This window comes from Tursiops truncatus, chromosome 4 (assembly GCF_011762595.2).
Source record: "Tursiops truncatus isolate mTurTru1 chromosome 4, mTurTru1.mat.Y, whole genome shotgun sequence".
NCBI lineage: Eukaryota > Metazoa > Chordata > Mammalia > Artiodactyla > Delphinidae > Tursiops > Tursiops truncatus.
In genome coordinates, this window is record NC_047037.1 from 36,016,537 (window position 1) to 36,033,238 (window position 16,702).

Below are 16,702 nucleotides of genomic sequence, written 5' to 3' on the forward strand. Positions count from 1 at the left end.
TTTTTTTCTTTAACATCTTTATTGGAGTATAATTGCTTTACAATGTTGTGTTAGTTTCTACTGTATAACAAAGTGAATCAGCTATAGGTATACATATATCCCCATATCTCCTCCCTCTTGCGTCTCCCTCCCACCCTCCCTATCCTACCCTTCTAGGTGGTCACAAAGCACCGAGCTGATCTCCCTGTGCTATGCGGCTGCTTCCCACTACCTATCTATTTTACATTTGGTAGTGTATATATGTCCATGCCACTCTCTCACTTCATCCCAGCTTACCCTTCCCCCTCCCTGTGACCTGTGCATCCTCTTGCAGGTTGCTGAACGGCTGATGACAATTGCCTACGAGAGTGGAGTGAATCTCTTTGATACGGCTGAGGTCTACGCTGCTGGAAAGTAAGTCAGTGCCTGATGTGTCTCTCAGGTGTCATTTCTGGAACCAAGAGACTCTGCCCAGACCATTGCTGACAAGGGTCTGTCCTCCCCACACATGTTGATGCCGCTGCTTTTCTCCCTCCCTCTCCCACCATCACCAGAATTGGGGCTATTGACCATCTCTGGGCCCCTCTGCCTACCTCTGGTCCCTATATGAAGAATGGACTGGAAGCAATTGCCACACGAGGGGCAGAGGTGGTTGAGATCAGAGTGGTGGCAGTGGAGATCTATAAATATTAGCTGAATGTAATTAACATAAGTGAGCAGATTCCAGCGTGGTGTTCCAAAGCTAGTCTCATAATTTCATAACCACACCTCGTAGTTCCTCAACCCCGAGGGAAATGGACACATCCTCTCTGCAGGGAAGCAGGCCTGTCTCTCCACCGGGCATTACAGGTAAATCAGAGATTAAAGGAGGGACTCCCAAAGATGCCAAGAAACCCAATATCTTTTATAAGAGGACATTTCAGACCCCATTCTAAGGACAGAGAGCGCTGCAAAGAGGCCTTGCTTCTTCTGCTGGAGAAGTCACAGCTAGCTATAACCTTCTTATGGACCTGAGAGCAGGTTTGGGGCTCTGGGATAGGGCTCACTGCTAAGTCAGAACACAAGGGTGCTGTGCCTTCAAGGTCCATGCCCTCTGTTCCTGCACAATAAGCACATTCAACAGAAGTGGAACGCCTTGGCCTCCTGCTATGAACGTGGATGCAGGAAAGAAGCTAAACATCTGGACAGCTGCTTGAGCAGCTCTGCAATTTTCTAACAGGGCTGAGGAGTGTAATCACCTGTACGCCTAATTCCCCCGCTTCCAGGTAAGAATAACAGTCAGACTGCTGTATCAGGTTCATCACTGCTTGATAAAAGTGCATTTTCCTAGCCTGGGTTTCCTCCTTTTCAAGGGCATGTCTGTGTTTAAGGACCATCAGGGAGGTTCAGAGCCCACATCCTTGATGTTTTCTATTGAGTCCAAGGAGAGAAAATACAATTGACGAGGGCTTGTTCCTTTCCACATCCTACCCTATCTCAGCGTTTTCTTCTTTTGTTAAATCCTGCTTATTACCAAGTGGGCCTAAGGCTGAAAAAGGGGGAGTGATTAACAAGTCTTTTAGAGCTATGTTTGTATTCCTGTTGTAAAGGATAATCGGTCCTGATTAATTATTGATTGATTGTCCTTGTAGAATGAGATAGGTTCGCACTGTGAAATGCAAGGTTGCAAGAGAGTCTGGGGAAAGAACCCAGAAGTAACATTCAACACGTATCTACTTGGGGCATGCCCCGCAGCTAACCCACCTCATGGTTTATTGCCAGGCTGTACACTCCAACAGAGACAGATGCTAATGGATAAAGTGCTGATTATATTGATGTCACCATTCACAAAGCCTGAGAGCCCACCTACTTCTTACAATGTTGGTCTGGCTGGGAGGAACCTAGAAGGAAGTTTTGGTCTCCTTAAGCTTGGGTCCCAGCTGGGGTAGGTGGAGGGGGAGAGGATGGTGAGGGTGTCTTCAGTATAACTCTCCACGACCGGAGTCAGTGGCAGGAAGGACACTTCCCTACGACTTCTTATATCCTTCTCCTATGACAACGCTTGTCACTGGAAGCCAGGACATTCTCTATGTGGGCTGCTGCATCTACAATCCTGGCTTTGGGACATCTAAAGCCACACATAGGTTCTTTTACCCTGCACGATCGCCTGGAGTCAGTATTTTCTGTCTGAAAAGCATGAGGTCTCATTGTCCTCCCCAGTCACAATCGAAGACCACAGCCATTAGAAAGAAACCCTTGACTCCCTTTGGATACCGCCAAAGAGGACAGTTATATATGGGATCATTGGTTCAAAAACACCAAACTGCCAAGTGACTCTGCTGTTTCCTAGTATCAGGACTGCAGGCGGTCTCCTGCCAGTGTGTCAGGATTTGGCAGGTGCTTCTGGAATGCTCCAGGAGCAGGATTCCGCAGGCACAAGCAGAAACAGTGGAAACTGCTACCAGCCGAGAGCAGCTTCTATTTTCGGGACATGTAGGCACTGAGAGTTCAAACAAGGAGGGGATCTGGTGTTTTGTATTGACTCTTGCGTTTCCAGGACACTGTATCCTAAGACATTATCTGTTTCCTCTTCAGGGCAGAAGTGATTCTGGGGAGCATTATCAAGAAGAAAGGCTGGAGGTAATGCATTCACCGTAATCATTTACTTGCCTTTAAAACGACTGTTGTTATTTTGTACCAAAGAGAAAATAAAATTGCATGACAGCTGACCAAAAGGCTGTCAAAAAAAGTCAATTCTTAGTAAAGAAATGATTTACAACGCCTTGAAAATAAATATTAGCGAGCTCATTACTTGTGCTTCAAAAGTAATTGACTTGTCATTGATCACAATGAATTACCATGGGTTGAGCAGAGAATGTTCATGAGATATTTGTGCGTAAAAGAAAGTGGCATTTTCATGGTTTCTGACTGCCATTTGTGGTAATCTAGTGAAGGAAGCCAGCTGACAGAAAACTTATTATCTCTACACACATACTTATGTTCATTGTTCATTTTATTAACAACTCTGGATGCAAAGAAATGATGAAACAAGAAACCCTTGGGATAAATATCCCAAAGCTTTCTTTTCTGAACACAATTAGCCAGCATCTCTCCTGTGCGCTGGAGCCCTGCAGGAAAGTGCTTCATCTGCTATCCTTGAGGGGTCCTGTTGCATCCCATCACCTTCTGGAGCCAAAGCAAGTAGTAACGAGTGATGCAATAGTGGTGGCGGGGTGGGGAGCCAACCCCTTCCATCTCACTACACCTGTCAGCACCAATAGCTGCTTCTCCCCCAGCATGAGTACAGGATCAGGCCGAGTCCAGCCAAGGCCACAGGACAAATCTGGAGTCTTCTTCTGCTCTGGTATAAGATCTGCTGACGGCCAAATAAATAACCATTCTATAGGACGAGTGGAAATGGAGACCCAGAAGTGTATGGCGATATGAACAAATAAACTTTGGTGACCTCTTTCTCCCTCTCCCTCTCCTCTTTCCCTACTCCAGGGACTGTAAGAGTGTGAAAAGAATATTGTATTCAACCTTAAATACGGAAAAATATTCACATCCCCACCCAGTCCTCCACCTTGCCTGAGCCACCTTCCTACTCAGAATGTTGGCTCATCCATCGCTGCTCTGATAGGACTGTATCACTTTCTCAGGGCTGCTGTAACAATATGCTACACACTGGTTGGCTTAAAACAACAGTAATTTATTCGCTCTGTTCTGGGGTCCAAAAGTACAAAATGAATATTTGGGCAAGGGCATGCTCTTTCTGAATCCTTCTTTGCCTCTTCCTAGCTTCTGGGGTTGCTGGCCATCATTGGCATTCTGTGGCTTACAACTGCAGCTCTTCAACCTCTGCCTCTGGCTTCATATGGCATTCTCCCCTCGTGTTTCTGTGCGGCTTCTTATAAAGACACCAGTCATATTGGATAAAGGGCCCACCTTACTCCAGTATCACCTCATCTTAATTTAACTAATTACATCTGCAATGACCCTATTTCCAAATAATCTCACGTTCTGAGGTACTGGGGGATAGGATTTCAACATACCTTTTGCAGGGGACACAATTCAACCTATAACAGAGACCTTGGAGATGAGTCCACTAATGTCCAGTGAAATCAACAGCGAGGTGTCAGCTGCCAGAGTACACCTGAGGATGAAGGGGAAACTTCGGTGCTGTAGTTCTCTTCCCCTCTGCATCCAGAGAATGTCTGTCTACTCATCACTCACCATACTTTGCAAAGCTTCTTCTACACGTTTTGTAGAAAATAGATTAACATGCATCTTTCACAAACTGCCTTTCTGTCTTGCAAATAAAAACTCAAGCTATCCCCATGCTACAGAAAATTGATATCAGGTCATATCAGTTCACAGCTGCCCACCCGAGATTGCTGAAAAGATAAACCATAACATCACAGCATGGAGGCTACAAAAGCAGTTTCAGCCAGCATCCTTGCCTACTTGTCCCAAGACCACCGCTTGCTAGGTGTGTTGTCCAGGGCAAGTTGCTTCTCTTTTCTGAGCCTCACTTTCCCCACCTATAAAATGGATGGCATAACTGTTCATGGAGTGTTGTGCTGATAAAGTGAGATAAGGTGGACAAAAGAATATTGAAAGCTGTGCTATATCAATATTCAAATTCAAATTCACAATATCATTCTTCACCCACTCAGAAGACTTGCTCTAGATGCCTCCGTGAGGTCAGTGATGATTCATCAGGTTGTTGTCTACTCTTGCTATTTGAACATAAATATTAGTGTGCACGTCCATAGAGGCCAAACATTTTACAGAAAGCCTAATTTTGGAAAAATGTGTGGCCTTGGCAGGCCCAATTGCTCTGAATAATCCAGAGGGCTGCACTCATTTTTTAATCAGATTCCATCCAGAGCTTTGTGTTGAAGCTCTAAAAATGTTTGCTGAAGGAGACCCAGCTCCCTTGTGGCAGATTGCTATTATACTACATATCACGAGGCTGATGGATTAACCTGGAAAGTGCGTCAGCCCTTTTGGGGTGTGTAATCTCCAGATGCATATATTTGTAGACCTTCTGTTACAGTGATTCAAATTACTTTTCAGGGAATTAACTTCAAGGGGATGGGGTTACTGACATTTTCTACAAATTTTTCTTGTTGCAGCCAAGTTGTCAGAGTTGTCACCGCCATTCCGCATTGGTTATCATTAATCATGCTAGGCTTTTATATCTGAGGGCCCCAGGCATCGACTCCACAGCTGGATTATAAATGCCTTGTTTCAAATACTCCTGAAGTTTGGTCTTAACCTTTGAATCTCAAATGCCTTTTTTTTTCCTCGACCAGTTCAATTGAATTATATACTTGGAGAAAGTAAATTACATTGAGATCTGCCTCCCAATTTTAAATTATATGACTATAGTTCTCAAGACATATTCATATTCCACAATCATAATGGTGTGATTGCATTTCCTGCCCTTGGGTGTGGTTTTGAGGAAGTAATGAATTTGCTGACAAGATTCCCACATTTCATTCCCTTAGGAATAAAGTGGTAAAACTTTGAGTTAAGGATTTTTAGGATTGTTTTTCTAAAATAACATTTCCATTTAATAAGACACTCAAAGAAATTTTATTCCTATTTATTGACTAAATCTATTCGTATTTCCATGTAGTCAGTTCTTTCCTGTGAATGCAATTGGTTGCATGACTCTTTCCAGTTGGTTGGAAAGAGTCATAACTCAGAGACACTAAGGTCCATTGTCCTTGGCAGAGGGTGGATGTACCCCCAGGAAAGTTCATGATCAATCAACACTATGTCAGATGCTCGATGAGTGTTAGTTGGTGACTGTCTATTTGAGTTCCTAATGCAGTCCATGCTTTAAGTCTTCTTACTTACTCTTCTCACTTTCCTTTCTGACTCTCCATGCCTACCACTCACCTTTGCTTTACTACCACCCAATCACCTGTGTGTTGTCACAGCCCTCCTCCTCCTCATCTGGCCCCTCCAAGTAAAGTTCCCTTCCCTTCAGAACTCTTTCTCTTGGATCTGACTTCAAGTCCCCACTCATCAGCTTCCCTTTGTCCTTAGGTTTCAATGACATAAATGAACAAATTTATCTCTTAACCAGTTTCTTAAAATGTGAGGTACAATAAATTCTTTCTGGTGCTATAATAATAATATGACTCAGTACTATAACCAGCAATTCATTTACTATTTCTCTGTGTGTTTGTTTAACATACAGGAGGTCCAGCCTGGTCATAACAACCAAACTCTACTGGGGTGGAAAGTAAGTTAAACACCTTTTATTTCCTTGACAAGAAACAACTAGTAGTTCGTGCTTTGATTCTTTTAGGCAACCATTTTACATCTAACATACTAAAATTAATTGGTTTGGAAAGAAAGATTTTTTTTTTTTCACTTGAAAGAAATAGCAATTAGCCTAGGATTCAATTTTAGCTAGATACCCCCAAAGAAGTTTAGTGCAAAGCATGTGGTCACTTGTTACTGAGTGATTCATGGAGATTTTCAAATACCAACATCATACTTAGAACCATTTCCAAAATAGAGTTCAAATTTCAGGAAAAGAAAATAAGCACATAGCATCACAGAAGAAAAGCTACTCAAATCTGCCAAAAACTCAGAGACTTCTACGGAAAACGATGATAAAAATATCTTGTCTGGCCCCACGTGTAAGTCTCTGATCATTTCTGCAGAGGGCTCTGAAAATGCTGATCAAAAGGACCATTCCATCGAAGAATAACAGGAAGCTGCCTGTATCACTCTGTCAGGCCAAATAAAAGAGTGGTCCTCTCTCTGTTGTGGGATGCAGAACAAATTTGACAGGATGAATTGGCTTCTGATGGACCTACTGGTATTTGAGCTGGTACTTATATTATTCAGCAGGACTTAGAAGACTGGCCTCTTTGTCAAACATGTGAGAAAACAGCAAACTATTCCCTATTCTTTTTCATGGAAATCTCAACGATCTCCATGGAGTTCTAACAAAAAACAAAGACAAACACAAACAAACAAAACCTTATTTATTTCCCTGTAATTCATAAGGAATCGTTAAAGATAAAATTGAAGGGGAATCTTCCAATCAAAATGTATATGTGTATACACACACTCATATTTTAATGCTGATTTTGAGTTTGTTTATGATAAATATGAAGAAAGAAATATGAAACTTAGGTTTTTATACCTATTGTAGTCTATATGAAAATAAAGCCGCATGGTGCATACGAGAAACGTAGGTTTATATTGTGTTTACTCTGATTCATGGTGCCATTGCCTGGTGCTATTGTCTGTGATTTAGTAGTACTCAAAACCTGGCCTATGATTTAGAAATAAACAGGAAATATGACAGTCTGAAAGAACCATTATGTAATAGAGTACTACATACAGTATTATCTAATATACTTTTAATACAAAATCACCAAAGGCACATGATAAACTACTATGTTTTAAAAGGGGGTTGCTGGGACTTCCCTGGTGGTGCAGTAGTTAAGAATCCACCTGCCAATGCAGGGGACACAGGTTCGATCCCTGGTCTAAGACCTCACATGCCGTGGAGCAACTAAGCCTGTGCGCTGTGCGCCCCAACTACTGAGCCTGTGCTCTAGAGCCCGCGAGCCATAACCACTGAAGCCCGCATGCCTAGAGCCCATGCTCCGCAACAAGAGAAGCTACCACAATGAGAAACATGCACACCGCAACAAAGAGTAGCCCCTGCTCACAACTAGAGAAAGACGGCATGCAGCAATGAAGACCCGACGCAGCCAAAAATAAAATAAATAAAATAAATAAATTTTTTAAAAAGGGGGTTGCCAAAGGCATTGGTGTTAAAGAAGTATTTCATCAGTACTTTAAAACTCAAGGACCACATTTCTTTCTAATTGGCTAGAGTCTGAGAATGGTCTGGGCAGGCAAAAGTCCATTAAATATTCATCTTCTTAGGAAACTAAGGAAGACTTGGTACATCACCTTTTAAAAGAAAATAGTTGTTTAATTTCTTTTGAAAGTCAAAAGTCACTTTCAGATTTGCTTCCTTTCTCAGAAAAGCCAATGCTGTCAGTAGCCTGACAATCTTATAGTAAGCTCGCAAACTTACGTCAAGCTTTTGTTTTGTTTTGTTTTGTTTGGCTTGGGATTGGTTAAAAACAAGGTGGGAAGGTTGAGCCATGTGTCAAGTGTCAAATTATATATGGACAAGGTGTGCACAGCTGAGTTGTTATTTACGTGGTATGATGACAGTGATGGTTAGTTTATCTCCTGGGGTCTACAAAGAAAAGCCGCTAGGTGTGCTGCCCACCAGCCTTCTCTCCCCAGCCTGCGGTGGTGCAGAATTTGCTAAGAACAGGGAATACCATTAACAATTCAGTCTAGAATGATTATTCTGTCCTTTTGAAACAGTGATTTTTAAAAAAGCACACCTCCACTCAAAGTCATTTGCTGCTTTTTCTTGTCAGAGCTGAGACGGAAAGAGGCCTGTCAAGAAAACATATTATTGAAGGTGAGTATTGCTTCCATTTTATCTTCGTTTGTGGGCTGCCGATTCAAGAAAGGTATCAACCAAACAAGTTCAAAACACATTGGAAGGGGAAAAAATTCTCTATAAAAAGAACCACAATCAACCACGTTTCTTCCTGGGGTTGAGTGTGGGGAGTGTAGTGATACAGAGGGGAAAATGAAAACTCAAAAAGACTGGATTCTCTAGAACTCTTCTCTTTTACAGCTATGCTAATGTTAATAAAGCACTTTCGTAAGATTTTTTTAAAACTTTATTGAGATATAATTTATATACCATAAAAGTTTACCCATTTAAAATATACAATTCATTGGTTCTGAGAATAATTATAGAGTGTGCACTCATCATCATAATTTGATTGTAAAACACCTTCATCTCCCCAAAAAGAAACCTTGTACCTACTAAGAGTCACTTCTTATCCCCTCCTTACCCACAGCCCAAGCAACCACTAATTTACTTTTGTCTCATTTCATACACATGAGATCATACAATATGTAATATTTTGTGACTGGCTTCTTTCACTTAGCATAAAGTTCATCCATGTTGTAGCATGTATCAGTACTTCATTCCTTTTTGTTGCCAAATAAAATTCCATTGTATGAGTATACCACAGTTTGTTTATCCAATCATCAGTCGATGGACATTTGAGTTTTCACTTTTTGACCATCATGAATAATGCTGCTTTGAACATCTGTGTACAAGTTTTTATGTGGACATATGTTAAGACTACTATACTTTTTTTTGCGGTACGTGGGCCTCTCACTGTTGTGGCCTCTCCCGTTGCGGAGCACAGGCTCCGGACGCGCAGGCTTAGCGGCCATGGCTCACGGGCCCAGCCACTCCGCGGCATGTGGGATCTTCCCGGACCGGGGCAGGAACCCGCATCCCCTGTATCGGCAGGCGGCCTCTCAACCATTGCGCCACCAGGGAAGCCCTACTATGCTTTTTTAAAAAGAGCATCTATGCATTAAAAGAAACTGGTGGAAAGTTACTACTAGGTAATTGATTCACAGTGCCATTGCTTTTGCAATGGTACTCAAAAATGGTATCATTTAGAAATAAACAAGAAATAATACAGTCTCCAAGATCTATTATGTAGTAGAGTACTGGTACTCTACTGTGAGGATTATGAGAATTGTGAGGAATTTTTTATTTATTTCTTGCTTGTCTATATATTACAAAAATTTTATGCTTCTACATTTTGCAATAAAGGAAAAATGTTAAAAGGGGCCGCCATATGTTTCTAACATCTTTACACTAGTTCATGAACAATTCCATAAAAATTCAAGATTTTTATAACTTTAGATTCATAATTAATCATTGAGACAAATGATTCTTCTCCATTTTAAAACTAATTTCATTTATGAAATACCAGAGTCACCCAAAACATAAGATGTACTCTAATCCCACTACTTTCAAAATAAATATAGTTAAAGAAGTAAATTCCTCCCTTTGGTTACCTCATCTCATTCCACAGTTTGACAATACAGTACATAGCCTTGCCTACTTTTCCCTGTAGTGTCACTGACTTATCTATCTACCTATACACACTTACTTATAAATACAAAAATGTATGTATTAATCACTAACTGTTTTTTAGTATATTTGTAGGCTTCTGGGCTTTGAAATCAGAAAAACATTGGTTCAAGTTCCAACTCTTGTCATTTATGAGCTGGGGGACTTTGTGCAAGTTACTTAACCTCACTCATCCTCATCTCCTGGACTCTGAGATGGGCTATCAATATCCTACCTCACAAGGTTACTATTCAGGGATTGAACTTAGATTGTTCACATTGAGCACAGTGTCTGTCATATAATAAGCACTTAATAAATGTTATTTTTGTCATCATCACCATCATCATCGTTCTTAATAGTGTAACTACCAGTCTTCTTCCTATGGATAAGGACACTAAGTAAGTAATATTCTGAGGCTGCCACAATGAATGACCACATTCTAGCTCTTGAGAAAGCTTGCAAATTCCTTACCCAAACAAAATCCCTCCTCAGTTCATAGTATCCAGTTTGACATTGTACAGTCAAACCCAGCCTGCCTCCCCAAACTGTTACCATTCCTGCTCTAGCATTTGCCCCATGACTTTTGTCATCTACCACAAAGTTTGTCAAACAGAAAAAATCCAAGTCTTTGGCTTGTGTACCAAGCTGAACAAACATGGCGGCAGTGTGCTGCCTAGAAAGTTCTTGTTTTTCTTTTCTTTTCTTTTTGATCTAATTGATTCAAAAAGAGATTCAGAAAGTGATTTACACTAGCTATCAACAAAGAAATAGAAAAATTGATGAGAAAAAGAATGGAGAAGTTGTGCTACTGTGCTTTTCACTGAATCTCTATTGCTTTAATATTTACCAGTGTGTATGCATAATTTCAGAACTCTCCTTTTTAAGTCAGTTTTCTTCAAGCCACATACAACTCAATAGAAATAAAATTCTCTCTCCTTTTAAATAAGTCAGAAATCCTCTTGGGAACTAATCTCTCAGGATGGATAAACCAGTTCAGCTGAAATTCAAATTGACCCAGATTCAAGCTAACACAAAATTTCAAACTTTTGAGGTTGAGGAAGAATTGGGATCAATTATTATGTTGTTACTGTTGGTGGTATTTTACAGTTTATAGTTTCAGCCAAAGACAAAAATACTCATGACTGCAAGAGATTCAGCTCAAAGGATATTTCTAGGCAGGCTGAACTTAGGGAATTGAGTGAATTTTACAGAAAAAAAGAAGGGACGTGAGATTTCTAGACCCAGAATAAATTTTGAAAAAGTTTACAAATCATTATCCTCAGGTTTCATTGGTACTTGGCCTGTGATGAGGATGACTTTATTCAACATTGGAGTTTCATATGCGCATTAAATTTGAGAAGCACTGTTAAAGAATGAGACAGAAGTCCAATTCATGTAGAGTTCAGGCCACTTGTGGGCTGGGTGACCTTGGCCACCTGAGTCAGTTTTTAGAGTGTAAAATTAGCTTGATTTGGGCATAATGCAATTTTGAAAAAAGTCATATGAAAGACCTTTTCAGTGAACCCAAAGTCCTTGACTTAGATCCAGCTAGAAACAACATTCTCCTTAGATTAATAAGGAGGGAGTAGAAATTTCACTAATAGGTTTATTATATTCATTTGGAATCACAGGATCCTCCCAGGCTCTGAAAGTCTATTTATCCATTCAGCCATTCCACAAACATTCATTAAACCCAAATTTGTGCCAGTGTTAAAATTTAGCAGATCAAAGCTCTTTAGTATCTAACATGAAAGAATGGAAATAGTTTGGTAAGTCAAATTGTAAGCGTAAGTAAATTGTTTCTGTGATTTTATAGGCAAAAGCTGTGTTTAGGTCTGTATTTGCCTTTCAGGTAAACAACAGTTTTGTTATGTGATTCAATACACAAACCACTGTCCTTGTTTTAGGAGGAGGAGAGGAAAATAATCTGAGAAAGCTCCGCTTGAAACTTTTTAATGAATGGCAAATATTAAACCCTACTATCTGAACTTTTTAAGAAAGAGACAATTGATGATTTTTCAATTAAAGAATAAATTTCTTAACAAATGGATTCACCACAGGATTCCTTCCCAGTGCACCATGTTCATGGTAAACTGAAATCACCCACCCAAAACAATCATGTTTCATAATGGGAGGTGTAGCCAGTTATATTATTCTAATGCAGGACAGTCTTTATAAAAAGAAGCATGTCTCAAATCATGACTGAGAGGTCTGCCAAGAAGAAGCTGGAAAATTATATTGGGAAGCAGTGTACATTATTTAAGGCAACATTTTTTTTCAAGCCTGATCGGAAAACAAATATACCATAAGAGTAGAAGATGATGACACAGCATATTTGAAGAGAACATTGCAGAATTTCCAAACTACCTGTGGCCTTGTTTCTAGAGTTAAATCTGCAACGATGAACACATGTTCCACCTCTAACCCTGACAAAACTGCTTAACATCTGGAATGAACATATTCCTTTAGACGCCTATGAAATAGGCTTAAATTGAATCAATTTTCACCTTATGAACAATACAGTTCCTGTTACACTTCAGAACCTAAAAGAGAGATTAACTTAGATTTCTTTTTACTATAGTCACTTGAAAGCTATTTTCTTTACATAATTTATTCTCCTGTGGACTTTTGAGGACTTGCCCGTTAACATCTAGACATCTCCTCAAGAGCAGGGAACGTTTCTCCTGCTTCTCCTGTCTTCACTCCCACAGACACTGGGTTAGCGCCAAGGGACAGGCTAATGTCAAAAGTGCCTTCAGCAAGTGCATTCGCTGCACGGGATCACTTACCTCCTTAGGTCATGATTAGCCATTCGGATGCCGCTCTGGAGCCAAGGTTAATGCATTTTTGCTCATCTACTTAAACTTAAAACAATACTTGGCCCCAAGCCAATGCTCAACAAGCATTTGCTAAGTAGAGGTAGAATATGACTATTTGTTTATTGGAGATAAACCCTAAATGGCTCTCAAGGAGACACTTGTTAGCATGTCTTTATGTTGCTACAAGATTAAAGCATCCGAATGGAAAAAGCCAGGACTAGCTGATTTGTTTTGTAGTCACATGAAAGATCAAAACAGAAAGACCATCTAGCTCCACTTTGTCTGTGGACAGATGAGGCTACTAAGGTCCAAAGAGGCTAAGAGACTGGCAAAGTCATTGAAGCCAGCGCGATTTAGTACTCTGGATCCCAAGGCCTGTGCCGCACCTGCATGAAGACCTCTCCTCTGAATGCCAGACTGGTCCATCCAGCAGCCAAGAGCTCCGTGGGGTTGACTGATGTGCTGCTCAGACCCATCATGGCTCCCAACACCACCACCAATCTGCTTCTCCCGTGACTTTCTCACTTACTAACAGTCACTTAACTTCTCAGGCCAAAAGTCTAAGAGTCCTCCTTGATACCTCTACCTCCACACTTTATATTCAGCACACCAAGAGTCCTCTTATTTCTACCTATACAACTTGTCCCGAATTTGAACACTTCTCATCAACTTGGTCCAAGCGTTGTCTACTACAATGACCTCCTCACTGGTCTCCCCTCCCTGCTGTCACTCTCGCCCCTGAAGGTCACTCTCAGCAGGCCAAGAGATCAGTTCAGAACACAAATCTGATATCATCATTTCCCCAACTTAACTCCATTTCTTTACCTCCCAGCCCCTCACCAACGTCTTTCCATCTCACAAAGAGTAAAATCCAAAATTCATGCCATGGATTACAAGACTTTATGTGATTGAGATTTTCAAAGTGAGCAGACAGTGTCTCTTAGGTGCACAACCTCCTTTTACTCCACTTCAGAGTCAGAGTAGAGACCTGGTGGATCATTGACAGGATACAACACATCATTTCTTATATTCTCACGTGAATACTCTTGAATCTTGGCCTAAATATCAAGAAAAAAGGCTTTCCGGAGAAAGAATTGAGAGATGAGGAATGACTGAATACAATGAGACTGTCATTCTATCAAGTCCATGTCATTATTTATGGGTGCATACTATTACCTTGAACTATGAACCTTTGCCAATAGATGCTCTCAGTATGTACTGTTTGGTCCCTGGAGATAAATACAAATACCATGTCCATGCATCTTTAACCCCCCAGAGCCCAGCACAGTTTCAGATCAAATTGGAACTCAGTACTTGCTTATGGCATGGAAGAGGAAAGGACTTACGTTGTGACTGATCACACTGCATTCCAACAGGTCAGAGTTAGTCATAGCTCCTTCTAGTTTCTCTCAGCCCACACTGAGCTGTTCAGAAGAGCATAGAGGGAGAGCGCCATCATCAGAAAGGAGGACACTTTGTTTCCAGTGCCAGGCATGGGCCAGAACTGTCACTAAATGTCTCCCTTTAAAACCAGGAGGTCCAGTGAAAATCTTTGGCATCTAGTCTTTGGCACCATTCATCTTGAGTCTTTGCAGATGTGAGCACCACTGTTATAACTACCGCACTTCTATAGACTGTTGCACTTACCAAGTGCTTGCCAACTGATTTTATCTGCTCTCTGGAGCAGCGATCCTGAAGGTTGTAAGTATTGTTATCTCCACTACAGGTTAGAGAACTGAGTCACACACAAAAAGGTCAACTAACCCAAGTGGGATCACATGCTAGAGAACAGATTTCCAACCCTTCAGACCTAGGGATACCCTGTTATTGTTTGCTTAATTATCTTTTCCTCTCCTTACCTCCTCCATACACACAGCTGCTTCCAAATGTGGCTCATATCATAGTGCTTTTTAAGCTGAATTTAATTTCAAGATGCCCATTGAGATAGCTGGTAATACCCCGAGCCTGAAAGCCAGTGGTTTTTTAAGAACAGGCATTAGACTTTACAACACCTGTCTGCCCTAATCTCTTCATCAGTGCTTCTTTTAACAAGCTACCATCACAGACAATCCTTTCTCAATTAATGAAAAAATATTTCCAGAACTGTATTCAAGCACTCCATCTTCCTGTCAGAAAAGTAATTGTGGCTGGCTGATAAGCCAGTTTGAAAAATCAAATTTAAATGAGCCAAATTTAAATTTATAAGAGCCTCATTTAACATGCAATTAATTTTACACCTATAATAAAAAGAGAAAAACCCCCAGTCTTCCTGTGGAATTAAATAGGCTGGTAAGGAAATGCTGTGCCTCATAGAAATGAGAAAATAATTCTTGAACACTGTCATCCTTTTGGTTGCATAATACTATATACAACGTGTTCTGTCTCAGGGAAGTATTAATTTTACTGAAATTAAATATTTTTTCTGCATAATCATAGGAATGTCACTCAGTGGTTAGGGTTGAGACATAGATTATTGGCTCCAGATTTTTTTTTTTAAGCTCTCACTCTCTCCTTTATATTACCCCTTAAATCTTTAGGGCTTCTAGTGTTTTTGTTTCTTCTCAAAAGAATGGGGAATAATAGAAACGGTAGGGCTCAGCTATATTTAAGGTTCTTCGAACTTTTGTTTGTTTAATTAGTAAAATGTTGAGCGAAGCCTTCATTTGCCAACCCTTTTATTGCTATTAAAACCCATGTGTACGTTAAGATGGGGTTATCAGTCACTTATTTATGACTTACACCATTTTATTGTTTTTGATATGCAATAAATATATCTCCATCCCATTATAAGCCCATTAAGTAATTCAAAACATGACATCAATTTGCATTTTTCAGGAAGAAAGAAGTTAAACTCAGGCTGCTTTTTATTACTTTGCTTCTAGACACAGCCACACAGGAGCCACCGTGAAAAGTCATTACCAAGTGTGGATTTCCAGTGGAGCACTAATACCATTGAGAAAGTTCTAAGGCTTTTCTTTGTTGGGGACAACGTCAGCCCTTGATATATTTTTAAAAGGTTCTAGGGGCCAATAAACACATCACAGTATTCAATGTCTTTTTTGAAACTAATCCAATGCTTTTTCTTTTTTAAAGTAAATTCTTGAAGGAAACCAAGCTTCAACTATTTCTAATAGTGCTCATATTTAGATTTTTTGAGGTTTTCCTGCTTCTGTTTCCAGGACTGAAGGGCTCCCTCCAGAGGCTGCAGCTCGAGTATGTGGATGTAGTCTTCGCAAATCGACCAGACAGTAACACCCCCATGGAAGGTGAGTGAAGAAATGTAATAAAAGACTCTAGAGTTATTGATTCTAGCTTGGCGACTTATTCCACTCACAGTAGGAAATGAAATATATTCAGACTGATTTGACTGAACGTGAAAAATAAAAACCTTTCCAGTCGATGTCTTTCAGCCTTAATATTTACCCACAAAGTCAGTGCTCCACATCTTGCATCTTCATTAATTTTTAAGCAGTTGCAGGCACTGGGAGTGTGGCTCGTACCATTACAGTGCTCACTTTCTCCAGGTTCCTTTCACTTCTGTGATTTTATCAACTAAAACAATAAACGTAATTGGAAGGGGAGTTTATAACCCAGCCATCATTATTTTGGAGTGAGTTCTCTGAGGGTGTTCTTACTTCATAATGACTCTAGGTCAGATTAGTCTCCAATCTGTGGTGATAAGTGCTAAGTGCTACCATGAGCAGAGGAGCGACTACTTGAAAATGTGACTCTTCGTTGCAATCTGGTTTTTGATTCTCAAGGAGCTGCAATATTTTATCCCCATTGTGTTAACAACTGTTTAAAGACAATTTAAGTATCTCCCTGTGGAAGCTTTCAGAATGTTCCTAAAACCAGATTTTCTTCAGTCTGCATTTATTTATGGAAACTACCTAGGATGATTGAAGATAGT

The 16,702-nt window shown here is 40.4% G+C and overlaps 1 protein-coding gene across 4 annotated transcripts in view; it reads left to right on the forward strand.

Moving 5' to 3' along the window:
• Positions 1 to 16,702, forward strand: part of KCNAB1 (potassium voltage-gated channel subfamily A regulatory beta subunit 1) — a 396,177-nt gene that overhangs the window by 321,949 nt on the left and 57,526 nt on the right. For all 4 annotated transcript variants that reach the window (XM_019946228.3, XM_073803822.1, XM_073803823.1 and 1 more), the window contains exons 4-8: positions 314 to 393; positions 2,554 to 2,598; positions 6,173 to 6,217; positions 8,400 to 8,443; positions 15,972 to 16,058. In XM_019946228.3, the coding sequence (XP_019801787.1) occupies positions 314 to 393; positions 2,554 to 2,598; positions 6,173 to 6,217; positions 8,400 to 8,443; positions 15,972 to 16,058 (301 nt within the window). The remainder of the gene's footprint in view (positions 1 to 313; positions 394 to 2,553; positions 2,599 to 6,172; positions 6,218 to 8,399; positions 8,444 to 15,971; positions 16,059 to 16,702) is intronic.